The 25,821-nt window shown below is 39.4% G+C and overlaps 1 protein-coding gene across 1 annotated transcript; it reads right to left on the bottom strand.

Moving 5' to 3' along the window:
- Nucleotides 1-317: 317 nt before the first annotated feature.
- LOC133800328 (UPF0481 protein At3g47200-like) lies at nucleotides 318-1,628 on the bottom strand. The gene has a single exon (XM_062238287.1). The coding sequence runs from the start codon at nucleotides 1,626-1,628 to the stop codon at nucleotides 318-320; it is 1,311 nt and encodes a 436-aa protein (XP_062094271.1).
- Between the last annotated feature and the right edge of the window lie 24,193 nt (nucleotides 1,629-25,821).

The raw sequence follows: 25,821 nt of genomic DNA, 5'->3' as shown, positions 1-25,821 counted from the left end.
CAAATTTTCCTAGAAAATATATGGAGTGTAGTTATAGATAAATGTATTTTTTTAATATATAGAATGAAATGCATTTAGTTTGCGGTGTTATTTTGTGGGGGTGTAAACTGAGCTCCGCTTGTATTATACATTGCAAAATGACACAAAATATAAGACCAATATAACAACAAACAAAAACAAATATTACTTTACATGTGATAGAAATAAATAAAGAAAATATTACAAAAGGGTAACTTAAATAGACAATAATACATTACAACAAGTCACATGGGATTGGCTAAGTATTAGCCTAATTATATATATAAATTAAAATTAAGCTATTTAATAATGGTAAATAAAGTCTGTAAAAAAGTAAGAACGAGAAAGATGGCAAAAACCAAGACTAAAACGAGAGTCCACGGGTGTTTGAAATAGTCACGCATGAGCACTCTTCGATATCTCAGCCACCGGCGTCCACAATATTTATTCATTTCCAAGACAAGACCAAGATAATAGAAATGAGACATATTAGTATCACTGACAATTTGGTTGAAGAATATAGTTGTATTTTTAGTACCCGTCCATTCTTTTATGATCTCACTCTTTATTAATATTTCCATGTCTTTGGCATTACTAATAAGGCCGTCAAACAATGCCATGTAAGAACTGATCAGTTCTTCACAATGAGGGAGACACTGCTCCAAACATATTAGATTTCGAAATAAAGATTCTGTGCCATCTTGAATGAATATTGGTGGAATTTCCAGGACACCATTTTTGAATTGAATATCCAAAATACTAGAGAATGTACCACTCGTAGCCTTCTTAAACTTAATTCCTGCCTCGTGTAGACTTGTGGCTGATGGCATCATTTGCCAATCGTTGGTGGAACAGTTCAAATCTCTCTTCTGTTTTGCTAGAGTAGAAGGCAATATAAATAAGTTTCTGAACAGATGTAGAATGTGCTTGTGTCCATATTCAAGATTATTTTGATAATTATCTCCTACTTCTTTAGAGATACCAAAGAAATTAAGGACTAGTGAAGTCAAAGGGAGATTTGCATCAAGATTATTGATGGTGTTGTGAAACAAACACTCAAGCACCAGCCAAGGTATTTGGTTTTCCAACAAAACCAAGTCATACCCTAGCATTGTGTTCATGCAACCCACACCAAAGATGGGGTCATCTTTTCCTCTAAGTTCTTTGTTAGAGGATTTGCGAAACAACTCAATGAGGAAGCACCCATCAAGTACCAAAATTTTGACAAATTCATCCATACTCACATTGATAGATCCTTCGTAGCACTCATGAGCCTCTTTTTGAACCTTGCTAATGGCTTCCATAAGATCTCTCAATTTGGTCTTAGGGTTTGTGTTTGGAAAACGGGAGATGATGAGTTCACGCAAATATCTCATTTTGATTTTCTGTGTGGCTTTCAAATTTGGTTTGTTGTAGTGAAATGGCCCAATTGAAAATCCACTGGGTTCATAAGCTTTTGGATTATGCCTTGACAATATGTTTGGGACTCGAAAGATGCAACTAGGACTACGTTTTGGTAGTATTGGTACGTTATCAGATATCATCTTTTCCAGTTCAGTTGCCAGCATATCAACATTAATCTTAATATCACCTCCTCCATTCTTCATCATTTTTTTAACTCTTCTTTATTCCTAGATACAAATAAAGAGAAGGAAAGAATTAGGAAGAATTTAAGCCATGGAATAATAGCTAGTGGATACTTAGGATAATCGTGCTGATCAAAGACGATTTTACATTACTATATATCAACCAACATAAACATACCATTACTATATAATAATCAATAGATACTATGCCTATAAGTTAATTATGAATCCATACTTGCCTTGTTAATATGATGCATGTATTAACCAACATATATTACTTGTTGATAATAACAAAATAAAATAAAAAGAAATCTAAATTATTCATTTAATTTTATATTTTCTATAATTTAAAATCACCTAATAAAATAATATCTTAAATAGTATCAAACTTAAAATCTAACTACATTAAAAATATATTTATATTCAAAATTTATTAAAAATAGACTAAAACATTAAAAAAAATTACTTTCATTCATAGTTCCAGAAAATAATAATTATTAATAATATACAAGAAGAATAAAATTAGAAAATAAATAAAGTAATTTATCATATAGTTTTGGGTATGCTAATACCATATTTGTACCATATACTAGATTGACTCCTATGTTTTATTAAATGACAAATTGGACCCCATATTTTGTAAAACAGATCAAAATAGTACATTGGATCTGATTTTGGTCAAACTTATTTAAAAAATGACCAAAATACCCTCAAGTTTTATTAATTAATGAATTAGTTAAATAATTAAAAATATATTTTTGTTGACGCCGTTTTTCGTCAACTTACATATGAAGAGTATTAAACACAAATATAGAAAAAATAGAAGGATTCAGAGGTTTTTTACGTGGTTCAGTAGTTAAAATCTGCGTAGTCCACGAGTCACTATTATTCTCACTACTCTCTCAAAGCTCTTTCAAAAAGCAATATGGCAGAGTATTCTCTAGTACAAATTGTGTGCAAATACAAATGAATTTATAGACCTGGTCATGAGAATGTCTTCCTATAATCCAGGGAAGTTACAATCAACCAAATAAATATGAAATAAATACAATAAATGTGTTAATTACATAATATCTCATGACAATATGGATTTAATATATTATAATAACCAATCCCTATGAAATAGGAATTTCCTAACAGACTTTTCGCGTACCAGACGCGTCGCTGAGCTCGATCGTTATGCTAACGTGCTTTCGAGATTGGCCAGGCTTCGAGCTCATCGCACCAGTTATAACCTCCTCCTCATCCAGTAATTTGGTCGGGTATGTTCCTTGGAGAATGTTGGTGTCTTCGAGCTCGCAACTCAAGCTCGAACAATGCAACTCATGCTCGAATGCTAATAACAGATCTGGAAACCACTTAGCAATTCGTATAAGTGTGCTGCCAACATTTGTGGATACGAGCTTAACCATTTCAAGCCTATTTATTTTATTCTCAAAATTTAGGTGTAACATTTTGCCCTCTCAAAAGTGTTGGTCCGAATCCTCTGAGAATGAAACTTTTGAACTCCACTTGTGGAAAACGTGCCCATCTACCACATTCGAGTGTGGACATGTGTCATTAGGGGATTGCATATGAGAGTACTCAAGTACTCTTTTCTCTGTGCACATCCCTTCCTATTCCCTTTTTTCCGCCAATTTTTTGAAATCGAACGTGGTCCCTCGGATCATGTTTTAACTCAAATCAAGGGCTCATATTCCCCTTTGAGCGCCACATTTTTGCCTATTTAAATCCATTCGCCATCCTCTACCTCTTCACTTTGCTTTTTAATTTTCAGAAGAAAAAACACAAACCAGAGCTCTCAACTCTTTGCATGTTCTCCAAGCCAAAGAAGCAATGAAATCTCACCACCTACGACTCTGTGGGATCGTTTCTGCTTCCCATTTTCCAGTCTACGATCTCTACATTCCCAAGATCAACCTTGTGTAAGTTCACCAGACTTTATCACTTATTTCTTAAACATTTTTTTTTCTTTTGTGCTTCTTGTACGTAAGAAAACTAGTTTTGCTACATTCTTGAAATTTTCTTTGCAAGAGGTAGGTTTTGATTTGTGTAGATTTGTAGTGATCAGAAATATGTTTAGCCAAAAAGGTTCGGTGAAAACAGATAAAAATGGAACCTTTCTTTAGGTTATGTGGTAATAGGTTATAGGTTTCGTGTAGCTTAAGAAAAAAAGTTCTAAATTAGGGTTTTAACGCACGTATCCCGATAATATCTCATTTTTTGGGTAACTACCCACCTTTTCCTAGAAACTTGGGATACTCTTAAACTGACAATAACCGCCTCACTCTCGCATGGGTACACCCTCGATACCCCAAACTTTTAAATAGTTCGGTGTTGGCATTTGAGTTAATCTGTCCATTTTGAGCCTTCAAGCTCGATTAAGGCGTTCTCGTTGTCTCGAGCTTGAAAATTTGAGTTATCAAATTCTTAATCTTTTCCAATCTTTCAAATAGTGGGCTCTCACCTTATTCTTTCTTGTTAGATGTCCCAATCTACAGAGAATCGGTGGGGGCCCGAGCTTGCCATCCCTTACCATCCACCATCTCCTCGATCTGAATTGTCGTTCACGCGAAACCATAGGCTAATCTGCAAACACAAGGAACAGCTCGAACGAGAGGACATCCAAGCCCATTTTTGACATCAGACTGACAAGGTTGAAGAGGGGAAAAGAAGGAGGCTTCGAGTTGCGGTGTATCCCGATCTGAACCCCGAGATTCGGCCAATTCCACTAGTCCTATGCTTAAAGTCACCGTAGGCTACTCCCCCGACACACTCTCATTCAGCCTCATGGAAGGTTCATCAAATCAACCGTCCACCTCTAAGACCCTCTCCATTCCAATCTCGAAGGATAGTTTCTTCGAGGCCGAGCATTATCAAAGCTCTATTACCTCAACTGGTACATTTCAGAATTGTTGGCTTATCATGGGTTGAAGTTATCCGAAAAAATGATATGTCAGCCTGCAAGCTCCAATGAAAGGAATCGCCATGTTCCGAGTGACAACGATCCTGAGAGGAAGGTTAAGCTCGCGGCCTGGTGTCGCGAGCACATGCGAGCTGGAGCCTTACTGCCTCTATATGACTATTTTCGGAACTTCCTGGATTATGTCGGCATTGTCCAATTCCATCTCCAAACCAACTCGTACAGAGTCCTGATTGTTTTGAGGTCGCTGTACCATGAGATGAAGTGGGAGGGGCCCTCGGCGCATGAGAACCTCTATCTCTTCTGCCTCAAAAGTAATCCTTCCCGCGCTCATGGAGAAGATGGCTTCTACTACCTTTCGAGTTATCCCAAGAAGAAGTGGTTGTTCAAGGATATTCACAATCATCCTCCGAACTTCAAAATCATCTTCTTTTGGACTGATGGCCTCGTTCATTCTCGATTTTACTATTTCCAGTGTGTTCTTAAGTATTTCGCCATGTTCATTTTTTATTCTCTTTTTCTTTGATTTTCAAGTTTGAAATGCTCACTCCAACCTCTTTTGCAGCCAACTATCACCGACACGGCCAACAAAGGCTATGAAAGATCACAAGAGGCAATTCTCCAGCTTCCTTACGGTTGACGGTCCCTTACTTACCTCCTTCACGAGGATAAGCTCCGAGCTTGCGGTCTCCTGGGTGAAGGCGAGTCCACTGACGACTCGGGAATCCGCAAGTTTGCGAGAAGGGAAAACGTCCCAATCCTAACCGCCAAACTTCCCTCCAAGAGGAGGCCCTCGAGCTCGCAAGCTAGGTCTTCATTCCTCGTCTACCCAAACTCCCATGCTCGGGAACTGAAGCCCAGGACGAGGTTTCCCCGAGCTCAACAGATGGAGGTAAAGTATTACTGGACCTTTCCAAGTGGTCTCCCACTCTTCTTAGGCAGGAACCAAATGTAGTGGTTCTTTTTAATGACCCTAGAAATAATTTCATGGTCTGGTCGGGGGTAGACCTTAAAGTCCATAGGTTCGATAGTTGGTTAGGGAAGTACCAGACTATGTACAGTCTAAACGAAGTCTGGGATGGGGCAGCTGTCCAATATGAGACCAACGATTATAGGGATTTAACGAGACTATCCCCCACCTATAGAGAGGAGACCCCCTTAGAGTCGTCAGAAGACAGAGGGATTTCCTGGTCCTTGAGCTCAAGCTCGTCATAATCCTCCAGCTAGGTTTCTTTTCACCTAGAAGTCTCATCATGCACTGTAACATCTAATCAGTTTATGATGCTTTGTTTTTCCTTTAGACAGGTAATATGGATTCGGACTTGGATAACCTCTTCAATATGCCAGTTTCCTCGAGAGCAAACAAATGACACCAAGCATCTCAAAAGGGAGGCCACCCTTCCAAGTTCTCTAAGAAGTCTGAACGACCTCAACCAGCCTTGAAGCCATCTGACCTGGGCCAAGTCACCGACCCCACCACCGTCCCGGGACCCTTTCTCCTGGGGGTCAACCAAAGCAAGCTCATCTTGTTCAGCCTCATATCCGAGACCGCCATCTTATGGTCTTGACCTATATGCTTGAGTTCGTGGTTGATAGTGCTACCGGTACCTCTGGGGTGCATCTAGGTTCTGACGTATTGACTCGAGTGGGTCATTGCCTTAGCCACCTCGAGGCTCCCCAGTGGGAATTCCTAACCACCTGCCAGAGTGTCAATTCTTTTTTTGACAAGAATGGAGAGTTTCTCTCTTCAATAAGTTATTTTCCAAGAATTGATAGGCTCCCTTTTTTATTTTAATTGTAGGCCTTCTTATCCTTCGTTCAACATAATTTTATCTTGAACCGTGAGGTCACCACGAGCAAAGTGCAGGCCACCCAAGAGGCCAGAGACGCACAACTCGAGGTTGACGACGACCTCAAAAAGGCTCGAATGGAGCTAGAAGCAGCTCGGAGGGAGGTGGAAGCCAGGGATGCAGAAATTAAGAGAGTCTAGGAGCTAGATGCCAAGTTGGAGGCGACCTAGAAAGAGGTGGAGGCCAAGGACTCAGAGATCAAAAGAGTCCAGGAGATTAATGCCAAGTTGGAAGAGAACAAGAAGATGACTTTCGGGTTCATAGAGAGTGAGAAGGTTCATCTTCTTGAGGAGTTGAAAACCAAAATCGAAAATGAGAAGGCTCGTCTTCTTGAGGAGTACAAGACCAAAAAAGATTCTGCCGTAGACATGGTGATGTATCGAATTTGGGCCAACAATCCTGACCTCAATACCGGCTTTCTATCCGACAGGGAGATCGAGTTTATTACCAAGTGGCAAGCTCGATTAGAGGAGGAAGAGGCCAGTCTTGATGCTGAAGAGGCAGCAGAAGCCACTGAGCAAGCCGAGACCGTGGTTGATGGAGTTGTTGATCCTTGAAAACCATTCTTTTACAAGAGATGCGTCCCTTCGATCTCATCCTTCAGCTGTCTGCATTCATCGGTAGTATGACCGATGTCCCTATGGAATCTACAGAATTTATTGGTAGCCCTTTTAGACTTCTGATTTTTCTTCGGATCATGTCGCCTGAACGAGACCTGGTTCTCGTTTATGATAAAAATGTTCTCCCGAGTATTTGTAAGCTCGGTATAAACTGTATAAATGGAGAAATAGTTATCTCATTTTTTTTATTTTTTCCCCCGTCTGCCTCCAAGTTATTCCCTTCATTTTTCTTCCTTTTTGAAGGGTTGTCTTCTGAGGGCCACGACGTTGAGGGTGTAGCCGAGCTCGAGGCTCAGTTGACGTTCACCGTTGTAGTTATAATAAGTTGAGGGGTCAATGTCGATCTCGTCTCTTCTACATTGGCGAATCTCTAAGCCCTATTATTGAACTCGATTATTGTCCTCACAGGTTTCCTTTGCATGTCGTCCCAAAGGGAACTCCCCGGAAATACTCCAGCTCGTACTGCCATGAGATGACCACTGTCATCGACATTTCGGGCTCGTGCCACCTCTATGTTGAATCTTGCAAGGTAACTTTTTAATGACTCTCCCGGCTGTTGTCTAACATTAGTCGAGGCCGAGGTCGAGGGCCTGACACCTACCACGACCTTGAATTGCTTCTTGAATTCCTTAGCTAGTTGTTCCCAAGACGAGATTGAGTGCCTTCAGAACTTGGCGAACCAATTTTTTGTCTGTCCCGTGAGTGTGGTTGGAAAGAGCATGCACCTAAGCTCGTATCAAACATTGCTAGCATGCATTATTGTGTTAAACGTACTTAGATGGCTATATGGGTCTGAGGTCCCATAAAAGGGTTCCATGTGGGGTATCTTGAACCCGTAAGGAAATGGAGTATTTGATATGTGTGGAGCGAAAGACTCGAGCTCCTCATTGGAGTCGTCAGCCTTGTCCTTATTTATTTCTTCTTGAAGGAGCCTGAATGCCCTTTCAATTTGGTTGATTCTTTCTTGGACCAAGTCCACTAGAGGTTGAGCTTGCACTTGGGCAGCTGGTTATTGTTTGTGAAAACTCCAGCTCCCTGTCCTAGTATAGGGTTATACTAATTCCCGTGTACTGGCTGCTTGGGCTCTTTTCAGCTATTTAAATGTGTTCGTAAATCTGAGTTTGACAGGTTAGTCTGCCCCTAGTTTTGATTCAATTGATCTCGAAGATTAGGGTAATCATTCTCATAATTCCCAATATTCCTGGGCATAGTGTTGTATACACTCACTGATTGGCTAAGGTCCAAACTTCCACTGAGGAAGCTGACATTCCTCTCTGGTTGTTGTTTCATGGCTCAATGGTTGCGAGGTGGGTTATTTGCTTGCCCCCTCGCCCCAGTCATTTGTGACCTTGACATATGACTTCCTCTTGGTTGGGATGCCCTATGTCCTCGGTTAGCCTCTTGTTCACCCCCTTGTCCAGGTTGAGCCCTTTGATTTCTATCTCAGCTCCCACTCCGAGAGGGACTTTGGGGTGCCCGCTCCCCCATTCGGTTCCCATTGGGAGCTGGCTAGGGTGCCTATCGAGCTGGAGAGGGGTGTCTTATTGGCGAGGGAGGATGTCTTGTTGGTGATGGCGATGGCCTTCCATTATTGTGTCGGGAAGATCAAGAATTGGTTCGAATATGCTCTGGGTTGTTCCTAACAGGTTCAGGGTTATCATTTTGAGCTATGGAAGGAGCTTAGTTATTCCCTGCTCTGGCAGTTACACTTACCGTAGGGTTGCCCCTAGCAGCGTTTTGAGCGTTTCCTTTAGGATGACTGTTGCCAGTATTTGTCCTAGGCCTCAGTTGGGCTTGTTGGGCCCTTTGCTCAGCCATTCTGGCGGCCATACTCCCACGGGGTCGTCCTCTGGTCCTCCGAGGCGGTGCCTGTACTTTAACGGCTTGCCTAGCCAATTTCTCATTCGGTCGTGTATCTTCGGCTAGCAGTTCACGCAGTCTACGATTCTCCAATTCCATGATGGGCACGTACCTTTCAGGATTATAGTATAGATCCTCGTCGGGTCTGGGGGCTTGAGCAGGTTGCCCTTTGGAGGCTGATGATGCACTTCCCTCATCGAGGCTTTAATCTACCATGGGCTGCTTCCTAGGCCTCTGTGGGTAGTTCTCAGTTTGAGGACTTTGCTCCTTAGGGATTTGTGATAATGGTTTCCCACCAGTTCCAGGGTTATTCTTGGCAACCATTGATGGTATGCATGCGGTTTTTTATTAAACAATACACTGATTAGCTTAATGCTCTCAACGAAAGCACCAAAATATTGACGCTGTTTTTCATCAACTTAAATATGAAGAGCGTTAAACAAAAATATAGAAAAAATATAAGGATTCAGAGGTTTTTTACGTGGTTTAGTAGTTAAAATCTGCCTAGTCCATGAGTCACTATTATTCTCACTACTATCTCAAAGCTCTTTCGGAAAGCAATTTGGCAGAGTATTCTCTAGTACAAATTATGCATGAATACAAATGAATTACTCCAGGCTATTTATAGACCTGGTCATGAGAATATCTTCCTCTAGTCTAGGGAAGTTACAATCAATCAAATAAATATGAAATAAATACAATAAATGTGTTAATTACATAATATCCCATGACAATATGATTTTAATATATGATAATAACCAATCCCTATAAAATAGGGATTTCCTAACTGTCTTTCCGCATACCAGACGCGTCGCTGAGCTCGATCGTTGTGCTGACGTGTTTTCGAGATTGGTCAGGCTTCGAGCTCATCGCACCAGTTATAACCTCCTCCTCATCTAGTAATTTGGTCGGGTACGTTCATCAGAGAAGGTTTGTGTCTTCGAGCCCGCAACTCAGGCTCGAACAATGCGACTCATGCTCGAATGTTAATAACAGATCTGGAACCACTTAACAATTTGTATAAGTGTGCTGCCAACATTTGTGGATACGAGCTTAACCATTTCGAGGCTACATTTCAAGGCTATTTATTTTATTCTCGAAATTTGGGTGTAATAATTTTATAACAAAAAATAAACTAAATTGTTTTTAAATAAAAATAATTAAAATACTATTTCAAATTATTTTATTCTCTCTCTCCTCTCTCTTTCCTTTCTTCTTCCTCAAGCCAGTCGGTTCCAAGGAATAGTTCATGGCTGCATAACAATGGCAATAGATCTCCATCTTTCTTCCCTTTCCTTTCTCACTATTTTCTTCCTGAAGTTCTCCAGTCTTCCTCTAGTTAGCCCTAGATGGAAGAGTTTTGGTTTCTTTCCCAGCCAACCCTAGAGGGAGAAGCTTCAGTCTCCTACCCAGATGCGATAAAGCTTTATTTCGTGGTTGGATGAGGAGCTTCCATCTTCAACCCAAATTTGCGACAGAGCTTTGGGTTTGTTGTTGGAGGAGAAGCTTCAATGTCTTACCCAGATCTGCAACAGATCATCTATTTTTCTTCTTTTTCAAGTCAACGACATGGTTTCACCTTCAGATCGGTGGCTATCGGCTAAGGAAGATGGTAGAGGCACACTCGAGGTCAAGAAGACATTCTTTGGAACTGGCAGAGGCAAACTTGAGGTGAGGAGAATGAGTTACCAGTGAGATTTGATTTTAGAGTTTCTATGCAAGAAAGAGATATGGTTTGGGAGAAAGAAAAGACATGGCATGAGAAGATAGATAGAATAAGGTAGATGATTTCTTATCTTTTTTTGTCTTAGTTTATTGATTAAAGATGAATTATTACAGGTTTTAAGTTTTTGGTAGAAGTTGTTGTATAATGTTGGTGCAAATCCGATAAGTATATTTTTCTACTACAATTGTTTATTGATTGATGAATCTGGGTTTAGTATGATTGATGAATATAGATATTGAGATCAATCTTGAATATGGATTTTGAATATAGGTTTCAAGGATGAACTTAAGAAGATGTTTTATTTTAATTTTGAGTTTGAAGGGTTTGAATAATGAACTTAAGCACATGTTTTATTTTTATTTTGGGTTTTAAAAATGAACTCAAGAACATGTTTTGTTTTGTTTTGATTATGTGTATTGAATTTGTTTTGTTTTAATTATGTGTATTTTTTTTATTTTTGTAATGTGAAAAAGAACTTGTTTATTTGTATCATAAATTTAATTTTTTGTTTATAATTTTATATCTTAATTTTATGTTTAATTTTTTAATAAAATATATTTTTAATTATTTAATTAATTCATTATTTAATAAAACCTGAGGGTATTTTGGACATATTTAAAATAAGTTTGATCAAAATCAAGTCCAAGGTACTATTTTGATATGTTTTACAAAACACAGGATCTGATTTATCATTTAACAAAACATAGGGGCCAATTGAGTATTCGGGCAAAACACAGGGGTCAAACTGATATTTTCCCATAGACATATACGGGGTAGTATTCCATGGCCATTTTCCCTATTTTCACACCTTATTCAAATCAAGGTATCCATACCACATATTATATTGCCACGTTGTTAACCTCAATTTAAACTATAAACATTAATTTTATTTTTATTTTAAATTCAATAAACATGTAATGTTTAAAACAATTGAATCAAAAAAAGAACTCAACATTTTTTTGGTTCTTGTTTCACAGGCAGGGTCATACCATACTTTGCATAAATATTTGACAATATTTTTAAAGAAAAAAGCTTTGAATAACGAGTGGGAACAAATCCTGAGCTAAATTGATGATTTTTAATTGGGCACTACTTTGAGTCTTTGATTGGTTTGCTTACACATTAATTTTGTTTTGAACAAAAGTGGCTAGGCTACAAAATAATTTTGAATTATTGCTCTCTATGAGCTTTCTAGTTAATCTAGAGTAGACATTGTTATCCTTAACCTAGTCTTTCAAGTCAAGTTGCATTATACCAATACTTACTCATTTCACACCATGGGAAGTCAAGTTGTGGAAGCTCCTGAACTGTCTAAATGGTTCGATGAAGCACTTCAAATATCCATAAGGATATGGAGATGGAACTAGTTCCATCTGATGAAACTTATGTCCATGAGAATCTCCTTCTAGGTAAGATTTCCTCAATGAAAAGAGTCTCTCAAAACATCTTAAAAGTTGCGTTGAAGATGGCTTGGGCATCCATTGATGGGTGGCCCGTAAATGAACTTCAAAATGGTCTCTATATGTTTCAGTTCAAGAATATGGAGGAGGCACAAAAGGTACTGGATCGTTGCCCATGGTCTGTGAGTGGTGCACTCCTCGCTCTAGAGCCATGACCTATAGGTGTTGGATACAATGGAGTGGAATTTTTAACCACACCAGTATAAGTCTATGTTCACGGAATCCCCAATGGATTTTGGAAGAACTCAAATCTCCATATGGTGGCTGCTAGAGCAAGAAAAACTTACATGATACCAGAACATGCTTTAACTTACGAGTCTGATACCCTTCAGTTTAGGACAGTTATAGAGATCAATAAACCGTTAGTCTCCGGTTTCCCTCTGAGAAGAGAGGGGTGTATGGCTCCAATATAAATATGTCTGACTGCCAAAAATTTGTTTCAAGTGTGGGATTATGGAATACAATATGAGACACTACTTCCGACAACCCACATTGTTAAAGAATTACGAAGGCCATAGCTTCCTGGTGTATGGTGAAAGTTAGGAGCGTTCCCCTTTCCACTCGGTGAGATCCAAGTGGTTTCTAGAATGGGCATCTTCCAAAGTAGGGCCAAACGTGGAAAAGAACTAGTTACTAGCCCAAGTGGAAAAGAACCTCTCTGACAGTGTTGTAGTTAAATCGCCTCCGCCAAAGAAAAGATACAGGCGGCAACCCAATGGAACTTTCTTCGGGGCATGAAACGGTCACAACTTTGATGGATATGAAATCTTCAGACGTAGAGGGCTACCAACCTACATTCGTCTCAGACTTATGCAATTGATAGGGTCCAAAATGCATCAGAAGCCAGCTCTATCCATGCCTCGAATAGTACGGGGTCAACTCACCCAGTTACCATATCTGGGGAAACAAGGCAAAAGGCAGGAAAAGAGGTGGAAGAATTTACCCAAAATTTTAACTCTTCGATCCTTACGATGCATGCGAGATCAAAGAAAGAGAGTATAAAATCAAACAGTACTGTGCAGATGGCTAATACCTAGCTCATGACCCACAATGCCCTTCATTCAAATCAAAACATACACGGGTCGAGTTTTTAAATCCAGATGATGCTAGAGCCCAAAAACTCCACCAGTTTTTTGGGCCCGAGTCGGTCACAATCCCTTGGCCAAGTAATGATTGTTGGGCTCAAGCTTTTAGCCTCTATCTGGGCCAAGAAATAATTAGTAAATATTGACCCACTCCATCCTTCTTTAACCACCCCTTGTTTTTGAAGATTTGGTGGATCACACACAACAATCCATGAAGAAAAGAAAGTTGGTTGGGTCTATTATACCAGTACCTCTAGCCAACACGTTGACCTTAACAGCTAATGAAACCCTAGGAAAATCATCTTTGAATCTAGAAGTCAGTCTCCCCGAACATTCCTCAACCGCAATATCACAAAAACTCCACCAGACTTGCATGTCTAATGAAAACAATCGGGGCTTTGTTATTGAGTTAGCTGAGCCGACTGGCAGTAAACAAGTTTCAATTACTGTTGGGAGCCGAAAGCGCAAATACTCAAAGACACCATCAAAGTATCAAAACTATAATTCCAGTTCGAAAAGTGGCAGAGCAGATGGTAGACCTGAAAATACACAAAGAGTCAATGGGGCAATCAATTGAGGTAACTCTTGACACAATTCATACACTGAAAGAGAAAGAATTCCAAAACTTCATCAAGGAATTACAAAGTGACGAGAATGTTGATAATGCTGATTCGTCATCTCAAAAACAAGATTAACCAATGGAGGAAGAACAAAATTTTTCACCATCTGTACCAGAATCAACACAAATTGCGCAAGTTTTTCATTTTGGGGCTTTGGAGGTTGGCCCTGAAGAGCCTCCAAAGTCCTCATGAAAATCATATCTTGGAACTGTCGAGGTCTCGCCTGCGGACCGACAGTTCGAGAGCTAGCAGAACTCAACAAGGCTTATTAACTTGATTTGTTTGTACTTTCAAAAATGAGGGTGCAGGAGGATCATTTTGGAGTTGTGATTAGTAAGTTCCATTTCTATGAGTTCATGTATGTAACACATGTGCGGCTATCGGGTGGGTTTGGTATTTGCTGGAAGAAAGGGGATCAGTTTGAGATGCTGAGTTTGTCTAAGAATTGTATCAAAGGTGTGGTCAAATCAAATCCACCATACACTCATTGGCATATTCACCAAACATATGGACCTCCTTCACTTTCAGGTCGTGAAGAGTTCTTGAAAAGTTTGGGTGAGGAAATCATCAAATCCTTTGTTCCAGTTTTGATAATGGGCGATCTCAATGGAACTCTAAAGGACACCACGTGTTTGAATTACTCAAAACCGGGTAATAATTCTTATTATTCTTTTGATCTTAGAAGAATGGTTTCATTAACAATTTAATTGATTTGGGTGCCTCTGGAACTCCATTCACTTGGAGAAAGAAAGTTAGAAAATTCGGAGGCCTAAGCTCCCTAAAGAGAGCTAGATTGGATTGGTACCTAGAAAATTCAGAGTGGAGAATCTTGTTCCCAAAAGCTATGGTTACTAACATTCCGACAACTTTGTCAGACCATAATCCTATTTTGTTGGATACTTTGGGTGACAAAGACAAGGTATTCATAATGTTCAGATATGAGAACATGTGGTTTCAAGACTCTAGACATATTTGGGTGGTTCGTAAAGCTTGGATGGCAATTGACCATCAAAATCCTATGAACAACTTTGAGGCCAAAATGCAACAAGTTAGAAAAGACTTGACAATTTGGAACCACACTCAATTCAGAAGGGTGATGTCTCAGATTTCAAAAGCCAAATCTAGGCTTCTACAAGCTGAAAGGGCCATCAATCAAGATCTGCAGAGGAATTGGAAGCAATGGCTGCTTTAAACGAATCCTCGAGGCGTGAAGAAATTCTGTGGAAACAAAAATCAAGGGTTTCTTGGTTAAAGGATGGGGACAAAAGCACAAAATTCTTCCATGCCTCAATCATTGTTAGAAGAAGATGCAATTGCGTCTACACGATTAAAGATAGGGTTTATACCTGTTTGGACCCTGTGTTTTGACAAATTATTTTTTGGACCCTGTGTTTTGTAAAATAGTTCAAATAGGCCCCTAAACCTGATTTTGATGAACAAAAAATTGAATATAACAACACAGGTCTTAGGCAGAATGACTATATTTTTGTTCTGAGTTGTTAGTTTGATGAATTATTTGTGATTTTAGTTCAAAAAACGTTGACCAAAATCGGGTTTAGGGGTGTCTTTGAACTACTGTAGAAAACACAGGGTCCAAAAAGTAATTTGTCAAAACACAGGGTCCAAACAGGTAATTAGACAAAATATAGGGTCTAAAAAGGTATAAACCCTTAAAGATACTCAAGGAAATTGGCTATCTTCAAGAAAATGCATCTAGGATTGCTTCCTAGAGAAATTTCTTGATACTTTTATAGCCCCTCCTTCACAGCTCCATGTTGATATGGAAGATTTGATATCGCCGCATATCTCTCATGCTCAAAATCTTATGCTCACTGAGATTCCAAGTGATATTAAGATCACTGTATCATTTCGTTCTATTGATCCGAAAAAGGCTCCGGGGCCAGATGGTATGCCGACTTCCAACTATAGACACCATTGGAAGGGGCAAATGTTATAAGCATGGCCAAGCATGTTTTTTATCCACAGCGAGCTCCCCACCTTTCCGAATAGAGCTAACTCAGTGCTTCTACCAAAGGAGCCGCCGAATTCTATAAATGACTATAGGTCAATTAATTTATGCAACATTGCCTATAAAATTATCTCCAAATCGCTCGCTAACAGGCTTAGACCAATCCTATCTTACATCATATCTCCAATGCAATCTTCAATTGTGAAAGGGAGAGTCATCTAAGATAATTCAATGGTGGTCCAAGAAATTCTCCGTTCAATGCAATCCAAACGTACTAAAGAATGACACTTCCTCATTAAGTTGGATATGGAAAAGGCCCACGATAGGTTGGATTGGAATTTTTTAAAGACAGTACTCTCCAAATGGGGCTTCCATAGAACTTTTGTGAGATGGATCATGAAGTGTATTTCGTCATCAACATTTACACTTCTTCTCAATGGGGGAAAAACTGGTACTATAAACTCGACACGAGGATTGAGACAAGATGACCTCTGTCCCCGGCTCTGTTTATCATAGCCACTGATTAACTCTATCGTTTCATCCTTAGAGAGGAAAAGCTAGATCAAATCCAAGGAATTAAAGTGGCTAGACAAGCTCCTTCTACTACCCACCTTCTTTTTGCAGATGACATTGTGTTATTTGTCAGGGAAATTGTAAAAGAAGCAAAGATCTTCATGGAGTGCCTAGATAAATATTGTTCTTGGTCCAGGGAAAAAGTTAGCAAACCAAAATCTGCAATGTTCTTGTCTTAGGGAGTCCCCCACGTGAAGAGAATGGAGATAGCTGACCTCATGCAAATGCCTAGAGTGAGGAGTAACAGTGTTCACCTAGGTCTCCTGCTCATCACCTCACAGTCAAGGTCTAAAAAATTGTCCTTCATACTTAGCAGGGTCAACTTAAGATTCCAATGATGGAAAGCCAAACTGCTATCTAAAGCAGGAAAAACGACTCTTGTGCAATCTGTTGGATCGTCTCTTGTGTCGCATGTAGCAGTATCAGACCCAATGCCTTGTTCCATACACGAGTCAGTTGACAAATCTTTGAGATCCTTCTGGTGGGGCGAATCCTCAAACAAGAGAAAAATCCATACGTTGTCCTGGGGGAAACTTTGCTCTCCAAAATTACTAGGATGACTTGGTTTCAAATCTACAAGATCCATAAATGAAGCTTTTTTGTCAAAAAGGGCACATGGCACGACATTATTCATGCTAAATACTTGAAAGATGAGAACATCCTCAACTACATGAGTAAACCAACTGACTCACAGTTTTGGAAAGGTATAATCAAATCAGTGAATCTTCTTCGGAAATACCTATGTAGAAGAATTGGTAATGGAGAAACAACTCCCATTTGGTTTGGCATTTGGCTGCCAACGACACCACATAAACCCATCCCTCTCTTGGATGCAACTCATGGCACCAGTTAGGTCAGCTAGTTCGTTGAGAACAACTCATGGAATTTACCAAAACTCAATCAATAGTTCTTCAAAGAGGATGTCAAAAGAATTACCAGCATTCACATTCCCACTAAGGATAGGGATGATGACTGGACGTGGATTCCTGATGCTACATGTAACTTTTCTATTCGGTTCACATTTACTCTTCCCTATATGGAACAACTGAAAGAATTGGAATGGAAGTGTATATGGAAAAGAAAAATTCACACAAGACTTAAACACTTGCGGTGGCAAATAGTCGTTGATGCACTGCCAACCGCAGCAAAATTAGCTCAGTTCATGGATATTGGAACCACATGGTGTTATTTTTGTAGGGCAGCGAAGGAATCATAGTTTCACCTCTTTTGGAAATGCCAATGGACATGAAGGTTATGGTTTGTCAATCTAGGTGGCCTACGAACTGAGTTAACGGGCATAGAAAACTGGAAAGATTGGTTCTCCTATTTCAGTTGGCACAATAACATCCTAACCCAGGTGTCTTTTGAGGAATTTTTTCTTTAGGCATCGGTTCTAATATATATATTATTTTGAGGGAGAAGAATGAAATTGCATATGGTGCTACTCCAGCCTCCTTCATTGCCACTTGCACCAAGTTTCGATCACGGTTAGCAATTGGAGCCTGGCCACTCGGATTCCTAAAGTTCACAAAACTGAGTGGCTGCCTCCCCCACCTGGTTGGCATTGTTTCACAGTAGATGTAGCGATCTCAAAGAAGGGATCCTACTTGGGCGGCTATTTGTAGAAACTCAGAGGGCTCCATCACCTCAATAATTGCTGAAAAAGTAAAAGAATCGAACCCAACATGAGCTGAAGGCTTAGCTTTTCTACTGGCTGCTCAAGCTACAAAATCCCAACCCTCCTACGCATACATCTTCCAAAGTGATTGTAAGGTGGAATTCAAAGCTTTCAGTAAGAGGAATATGACTGAAGTTTCCATCTCGGAGGATATTAGAAGCAGATTTACTAAGTTGTGCTCCTCTTTAAACCACTGGGAAGTGTCTAAGATTGATAGGAATGTCAATTATATGGCCCATAATTTTGCAAAATATGCCATGCACTGTGGAATTGAAGGACAAATAAATTAGAAGAGCTGTGATGATTCCATCCTCAACAACTACAAGGCCTAGTATCCACCATAACTGAGGTTTCAAGCTTACGGCTTCCTACTAAACACTTTGTTTGTCTTCAATAATTTTTTCGGTTAGTTGTCAAGTTAGTGTTTCTGTTTTATTACATGTTTGTTGTTAACTATTTTCTTTGTTGTTGTTGTTGTGTTAGTACTCGGGTTGACTGTTTCAATTCATTAGTTGTTAGTTTTCTTTGTTTCCTAAGTTTTACTGCTTTCATGTTTTGGGTGTCTTGTATGGAAGTGTCCATTTAGTTGTAACCATGTTTGTTTTAGTAATGTTATTCAGAACATGTGAGTTGTGTTACTACTAGCCCATGGGGCAACAATGCTCATTTTAAATGTACTTTTTAAAAAGTAGATTTTTAAAAAATTAAATATTTTATCTAAAAACAACATATTTAATCAATAAGCAACAATAATAATTTAACTTAAAATAATAATAGGCTTAAAATTTTCAAAAAAAATGAAGTATTTATATTCAATTTAAATTAAAAATAAATTTTAATATATGAGGAAATTCTATGATGGGAGTGCTAGTTTAGCCCCTATTGATAAAGACGTCTCTGTTTCCGACATGTAAAGAAATTATAACCTATTTTTTTTATAAGACTGTGTATATTGTAGTTATAGTAGTCATCCCACCAGTTTTTAAAAAATTATGAATGTTTACAATAATTCAAAACAATATATATACATATAAAAAAATGTTTATATCTTTTTAACAATGTGTTTTGTCTCATTACCTGTTTGGATTTTGTGTTTTATAAATTACTTTTTGGACCCTGTGTTTTGTAAAATAGTTCAAATAGACTCTCAAACCCAATTTTGATGAAGAAAAAATTCAATATGACAATATAGTTGCTAGGTAGAATGATTTTGTTTTTGTTCTAAATTGTTAGTTTGGTAAATTATTTGTAATTTTAGTTCAAATTTTTTTGACCAAAATCGAGTTTAGGGTTCTATTTGAACAATTTTACATATCACAAGATCCAATAAGTAATTTGTCAAAACACAATGTCCAAAAAGTAATTTATCAAAATACAAAATTTAAACAAGTAATTTGACAAAACATAGCATCCAAAAAATATATAAACCCTAAACAAAATTGACAACTTCTAAAATTGAGAACCTTAAACAAGCACTTACTCTATTTAAGGATACAACTAGCATTGTTCAAAGGTGTTTATAGTATAGATTTCAATAGAATGGCACATCCCCATAATTTTCTTTTCCCTTTTTTTCTCTTTCAAAATTTAGTATAAGCTTTAAATTTTCAGGCTCAACTTAAAAAAAAATGTGTACCTTTCACCTTTGATGCTTATTTTCTGAAGTCACAACATAAAGATGAAGATGAAGATGATAACGATTGCCATATGAAGATGTGTGTCTATTTATATATGAATATTTAACAATATAAATATTAATAATATCGAACAAATTGCACTTTTTTATTTTTTAGTTTGATGTGTGATCAGTCATATACGGGTGTAGATGAGTTGGCTTCAAATTTTGCACGTAGATGACATTATTCAACCTATATAAAATTTAGTTGACAAAGGCTTTGTAAGCTTTAAAAGTTTCAAAACTTTTTTTAAAAAAAAAATGTTAAGTTGGATTTCTATTGAATTATAATTTTTTTTATAATAATAAAATTGCATTCATCTTAATATTATAATTATATAGAAAATAATAAAAATTTAGAAAACCACAACCCCCACTTGCCCCATTTGGGTATGCCTATGCCTTATTAGAGCAAAAACTATGAACATTCTTCGAGTTAGCATAAGACAATGCCAAGATATATTGACTTTTTCATTTTGTTTTATTGGAGAGATTATTGACTTTTTTTTCTTATTAAAAAAATGTCCATTATTATTATTATTATTTTGACAAATTTATTATTATGATTGAGTGAGGCTAAATTACATAGACTTAATATAATAGAGAGAATTGAAAAGGTTATGGGGAAAAAAATAAAAAGTGTTACCTAGTCAAATGTCTTCATTAAATAGAATAGGGTTATTGGATTTTTTCATTACTCGCATTTTTATTTAATTATTATTAAATATATTATTTTAGTAATTGACATAATAAATATCTTATTGAACATTATGAAATAAGAAATTTTTTTTTGTTACAAGTGACATTTCGTATTCATGGGTCGTGTTTGTGTTGTGTTAACACTCATGTATTACAAGTAAATATTTAACTCAAACCTAACTCATTTAATAACATGTTTATAAACTAACATACCTCTTGATGCCTATCAAGTTTCTTTGTTTTCTTTTCGTATTAAAAATGATATTTCTATCCAAGCTGGTAGAAAATGATGATGAAGAAAAACTCATACCGTAGTCTTCCAAACCTAAATAGGATTCACAAAATTATGTGTTCTTGTTTTGTCTCAACTCATGAGCAAAAACAATAATGGGAGAGGAGAAAAAGTAATTCGATTAACCATTTTAGGTTTCATAAATGTATTAATATCTAGATTTAGGATTATATCGGTATAATTAAATTAACTCAATAAAATATTATTTAGGTTAAAATAATAATATTTATTTATTTAAATATTAAATAATCATATTATAAATATTTAAATAAATATCTTTAACTATTTTGTTATAAATATTTTTTTAAAATTTAAATATTTAAATAATTAAATATCGAATAACCGAATAAGAGAATCTCTCAACTATTTGAGGGAATATCTCAACCGCTAAGTAAAGAATCTCTCAACTACCTTTGAGATAATATCTCAATCACATTAAAAAATATATAACTAACTTTTAAATTTAAATTTAAATAAATATTTAATTTTTGAATTAAAATAATAATCCAAAATTAAACCAAGTGGGTTCCACCCTATGATGTAGGTGTCCACTATTGTTCTTACACATTGGTTGATGTCAATGCTCTTGTCCAAACAACATAGGTGGCGCACCACCTTGTTTAGACAGACATAGGTGGCGCCAACATCTGTCTTATCCAAACAATGGTGTTTTCCTAATTTATTTAATATTAATTATTTATTATAAAATAAATAAGTACTATTTAGCCATTGCAAAATAAATTCTCCTTTCTCTTTTATTTTGTGACATCTATACCCTTGACAGTGTGGTATAGAGGCGACTCGGGGACCATGGACCTATAACACTAAGCTTCAATAAACCAGATTATTTATTGAACTCATCAATACAATAATCTTATTTATTAATTCCATTATTACTCCACTATAAATATTGAATTACACTCTTAGTTATCATAGAATTATATTTACTGAGTTTATTAGCAGTAGTCCATTAATATAATCAATACCAGTAGTTTGTCCTCCTGTTATTGGTTCATAATTAGAATTGGTTAAAATTATTGTTTTACCCTTCTAATTATCTTTTTATCCTTAATACCATTAATTCACCAGTGAAAGTTAATTTATATCAAATCTAAATTTGTGCACAACTTTTCAGTTCCAGAATTACCACTGAAAGGGAACCAATATTTGATCTGTTAGGAAAGTCAGGATTCCATCTTGTAAATTAAGTTCCCAGCCATCCATGTTACTAAATTCCCAAAACAAAAGTTGTAAGATTCATTAATAAAGAAACTTTAACGAGTGAATCAAAGAACTTGGTAAACATGAACAGGAGTTCCTGAATACTCAGGATTTAGACTGATCTACTAATTGAACATCTAGGTGATATGAATTAAGTCTTTATAATAAACGGCAAGTTCTATAAAGAAATTAATTCATATCGATCCAGTCATATATAATCATAATTATATACAACATCTTTACTAAGATGTCTATCTACATCAGCAATCTGAATCTAAATTGATTGCACTGAATAACGTGCTTAGTAAACCTATTAGCAATCATTGATTAAAGATTCCATACTTTAATATGTTGCTGTCAATTTTATTCGTTGTGTATGATCTTAATTCTCTCGTATTCACACAAGATCATACCCTCATGTTGACGCGGTTCTTCGGCAACAGGTAATTAAGAGAAGAAGAGAAAGAGATTAGTACTTAAAAGTAGAACCGCCGCAGATATGAAATCTTTGTGAAAAGAACTAGGTGACCTTAAACACGTTTTTAAGTGGTTCGAAGGTTAAAAATCCTTCTACTCCACTAGTCAATATTATTGATCTTTTCTGGGTAATTGGTTTACCAAATATATAGTTCTTACAAGACTATTTTTTCCAACCCCTATCAATTCCCAGGGTCTCCATATTTATAGGAGAAGGCACTTGGAAATTGGTAGGGAGGTCATCCCGTGACCTTACCATTTGTCATATCAAGTCTGTGATATTCATGATTACTTCCTAAACCTGACACACAAGTGTGGTCTAATCAGTATGGAAGGAGATAATGGGCCGCACGGCCCAACCCGTCCGTGGGTGTCTGAATACGCACGTTCCTGCGGCGTGTCCGAGAAGTCAGGGGGATATCAGACACGTGATGGCAGGATTATGCACGTTTATCTTGCGTGTTGACTTCCCATAGGGTCAGAGCTTCCTGAGAAGCTCGCTACCGGAGCAATCCATAACCCGAGCTGATCCGTCAGTGGTCGCCGGATGTTGTTCCCAGCTCCTGGAACAACAAGAGGGAGCAGGAAACTCCATCCCCTCGAGCAAGAAAGGGCCCGTCCTGAAGATAAAGCCTCTGGCCTGTGGGAGCCTCGGGCTAAATCATGTTTAGTCCGAGGATCGTCTTGCTAAACAGCCCGTGGGAAATCCAGGGCGTACATCTGCCCCCCAAGCTCCTGCTCGTGGTCCATGACGTCAGACATGGGAGACCACAGTAGGAGCTTTTAGACTTCTCCCACAACCCTTCGCATTCCATGCTTTTCGCATGCGTCTGATACGTGGAACGCCATGGGTGGCGACGGTACACTCTACGAGAACCGCATTAAATGGCCTAGCCTACTGTCCAGCCGTCGTTTCACATTTCGAGTGGAGGGTCTCCCAGGAGCCTTTTACACGTGATCCCCCCTTGTATAAAAAGGGGGGTGGTCATCCCCCGCACGGACCACCTTACCATTCAGAACCTCTCAAATTTCCTTCTTTTCTCTCTGACCTTCCGAAGAACAAAACCCTCATTTCCATTGCTCTCATCTTCTCCGTTCACGAAGCTTAAGCGTGCGAGTTCCTTCAAGGCCTTGGAGACTACTGTGCCAACGAAGCTCCTACCAGCGCAGCAACCGCGCTCACCATCCAACCCTATACTGTAAGTCTTCTGTCCCTGTTTATTTTTGAAAGCATGCCACTGTAGCCTAGGTAAAAAAATTTACTGTAGCCACATGCAGAGGTTTTCTGGGTCGCGCGGATATGGAGGGTGATGGCCCTTCTTTGATTAGGGCACACTTGCCATGGGACATCGCCTTAGAACATGGGTTCCATGATTCTCTCTTAGGAACAATTTCTGGGTAGGATCCGTAGGAACTTTGGGTGCAAAAACCGGGTAGATTAGGGAATACGCCTTAAAAGCGGTTTTGCCACGCCTTGCCTGTTGAAACTTTCCCCCCAAGGCAAATTTTTTTTTCTTACTCTGAGCCATCTGACACACGAATTCCGAGTAATCTGGGATCTGTTGAGGGCATAGGCGCGTGTTCCTTGGAACGCGTGGCACCACTCTCCACGGGCTGGGCTTACCCCAGCTCGTGTACTTACTACTTGCCTCACTCTCCTGCTTGGGTCGCCTTTTCTAAAGTGTTTTCTTTTGTTCGATAGGCGACCAGATGGCTCCAAAGAGAAATCTGCCACAGAAGAATGTGGGAAGTTCGGCCTCCCAGAAGGATAAAGGAAAGGCGGTGGTGACCAGCTCGCCAATTCCTCACTTTGGACCGGCGGTGGAGAAGCAGGCCGAGGTGGCTCCTGACGCGTTTTTCGAGGCGGAGAGAATCGTCTCGAAGATAACCAGCCAGGCAAAGATCACCAAAATCTTCCTTAACCACAACATTCCTCTGGGGAAGACCTCCGTGATCGCCCGACCTGCTGCGGATGGGGAGAGGAGCTGCACGCCGCTCGACGAGTCGTTCGCGGCCTGGAGCGGGGAACACTTCAAGGCAGGGGCCTTCCTCCCCCTGGATCAGTATTTTGCTGATTTTCTGAACTATGTGGGGTTGGCCCCATTTCAGCTCCCCTCCAATTCCTACCGTCTGCTGGCGGGACTGAGGTATTTGTTCCAAAAGCATGAGTGGGAGGTCCCCACTCCTGCTGATATCTTATATTTCTTCTGCCTCAAAGCCAGCCCGGACCAGCGGGGGCGAGGCGACGGGTTCTATTACTTAACCCGCTTCCCTAACATAGCAGCAGTGATCGAGCTGCCGAGCCATCCAAACGACTTCAAAGACCAGTTTTTTATGTCTACTGGGTTCCGAAACTGCGATCATCATTATTTCAACCGCCCTCGTAAGTAATCCTCCATTTAGCTCGCCTTTTAACGGTTATCTTATTTTAGCTCGTCCCTTATTCCAATTCTGATTTCAACCAACCTTGCAGCCATCTACTCGAGGACCGAAAAGTCCGTGACCCTCGGGGGTCAATACGACACACTGGCGAACCTGCCTCCCAGTGAGAAAGACTACCGCGTGCTCGTGACAGACGAGGCGATGGTATTCTGCAAGCTGATTTTCCCAAATCAGACTTTGAATTTGAAAAGGCCCCGGGGTCCTCCCCCAGCCCGCGACAACAGGCCGACCGTCGCGGAGGAGGTCGCAGATGACGAAGGCGAGGAAGAAGGTGAGGAAGTTCCTCTGGTGAGGAACAGGAAGAGGAGCTTGGAGGTCGCCCAGGGGATGATCGAGGAGAGGGCCCAATCCGGAGCAGCCGCGGGTCCTTCCGGTCAAGGTAACTTTTACTTATTTAAGAACGTAGATAGGGCCACTGCAGACCCCCGGCTGGTTAGGTTCAACCCTAGGCAGCTCGTCCATCGTCACCCAAGGAATCCGAACCTGGACACGCTTCTGCTCCACTGCGTTGACCAGCTCGTGCTGGACAACCAAGAGAGTCGGCCCAAGGGTACCGTAGTAGTAGATAATACCCTAGCCTTTAGGTCGGCCATTTTTGAGGAGTACGGGACCAATTTACGCACGTGGCCTGCGCTCCAGAGGGGCGTCTACGCTCCGGGGATTAGGCAGTACGTAGAAGAGTCCAGCCCCGATTCAGAACCGGACCTAGAACCTTCGCCAGTTCGTGAGATAATCGTCCTAGGCTCTTCCAGCTCGGGGGGTAGGGCTCCCTTAGTATTTGCTTTCTTATTGCCTTTATTTCTGTATGATTGCTGATAACCGTGTTTTTTGCTCTTTGGCAGAAGAGATGTCTCAGCCCGGGAATAGTCTGCGGGGCGTTGTGTTTGGGGGGAATCCCCCAGCGGGGCCGAGGTTAAAGAGGCTTCGCGAGTCCAAGAGCTCGACCGGGGTCTCCACCAAATCCCCAGCTACGGAGAAGGAGAGAGACCCGTCATCCCAGGTCGCGGGGGCGAACCTCCCTGTCGCCAGGACAGGACTCATGCATCC

The sequence above is a fragment of the Humulus lupulus genome, chromosome 9 (assembly GCF_963169125.1).
Source record: "Humulus lupulus chromosome 9, drHumLupu1.1, whole genome shotgun sequence".
Taxonomy (NCBI): Eukaryota; Viridiplantae; Streptophyta; class Magnoliopsida; order Rosales; family Cannabaceae; genus Humulus; species Humulus lupulus.
The sequence above is the reverse complement of the archived record's forward strand: the minus strand, read 5'-3'. Positions and strand labels throughout refer to the sequence as shown.

Coding starts and splice junctions, on each gene's coding strand:
- LOC133800328 (XM_062238287.1), bottom strand. CDS start 1,628: ATGATGAAGAATGGAGGAGGTGATATTAAGATTAATGTTGATATGCTG.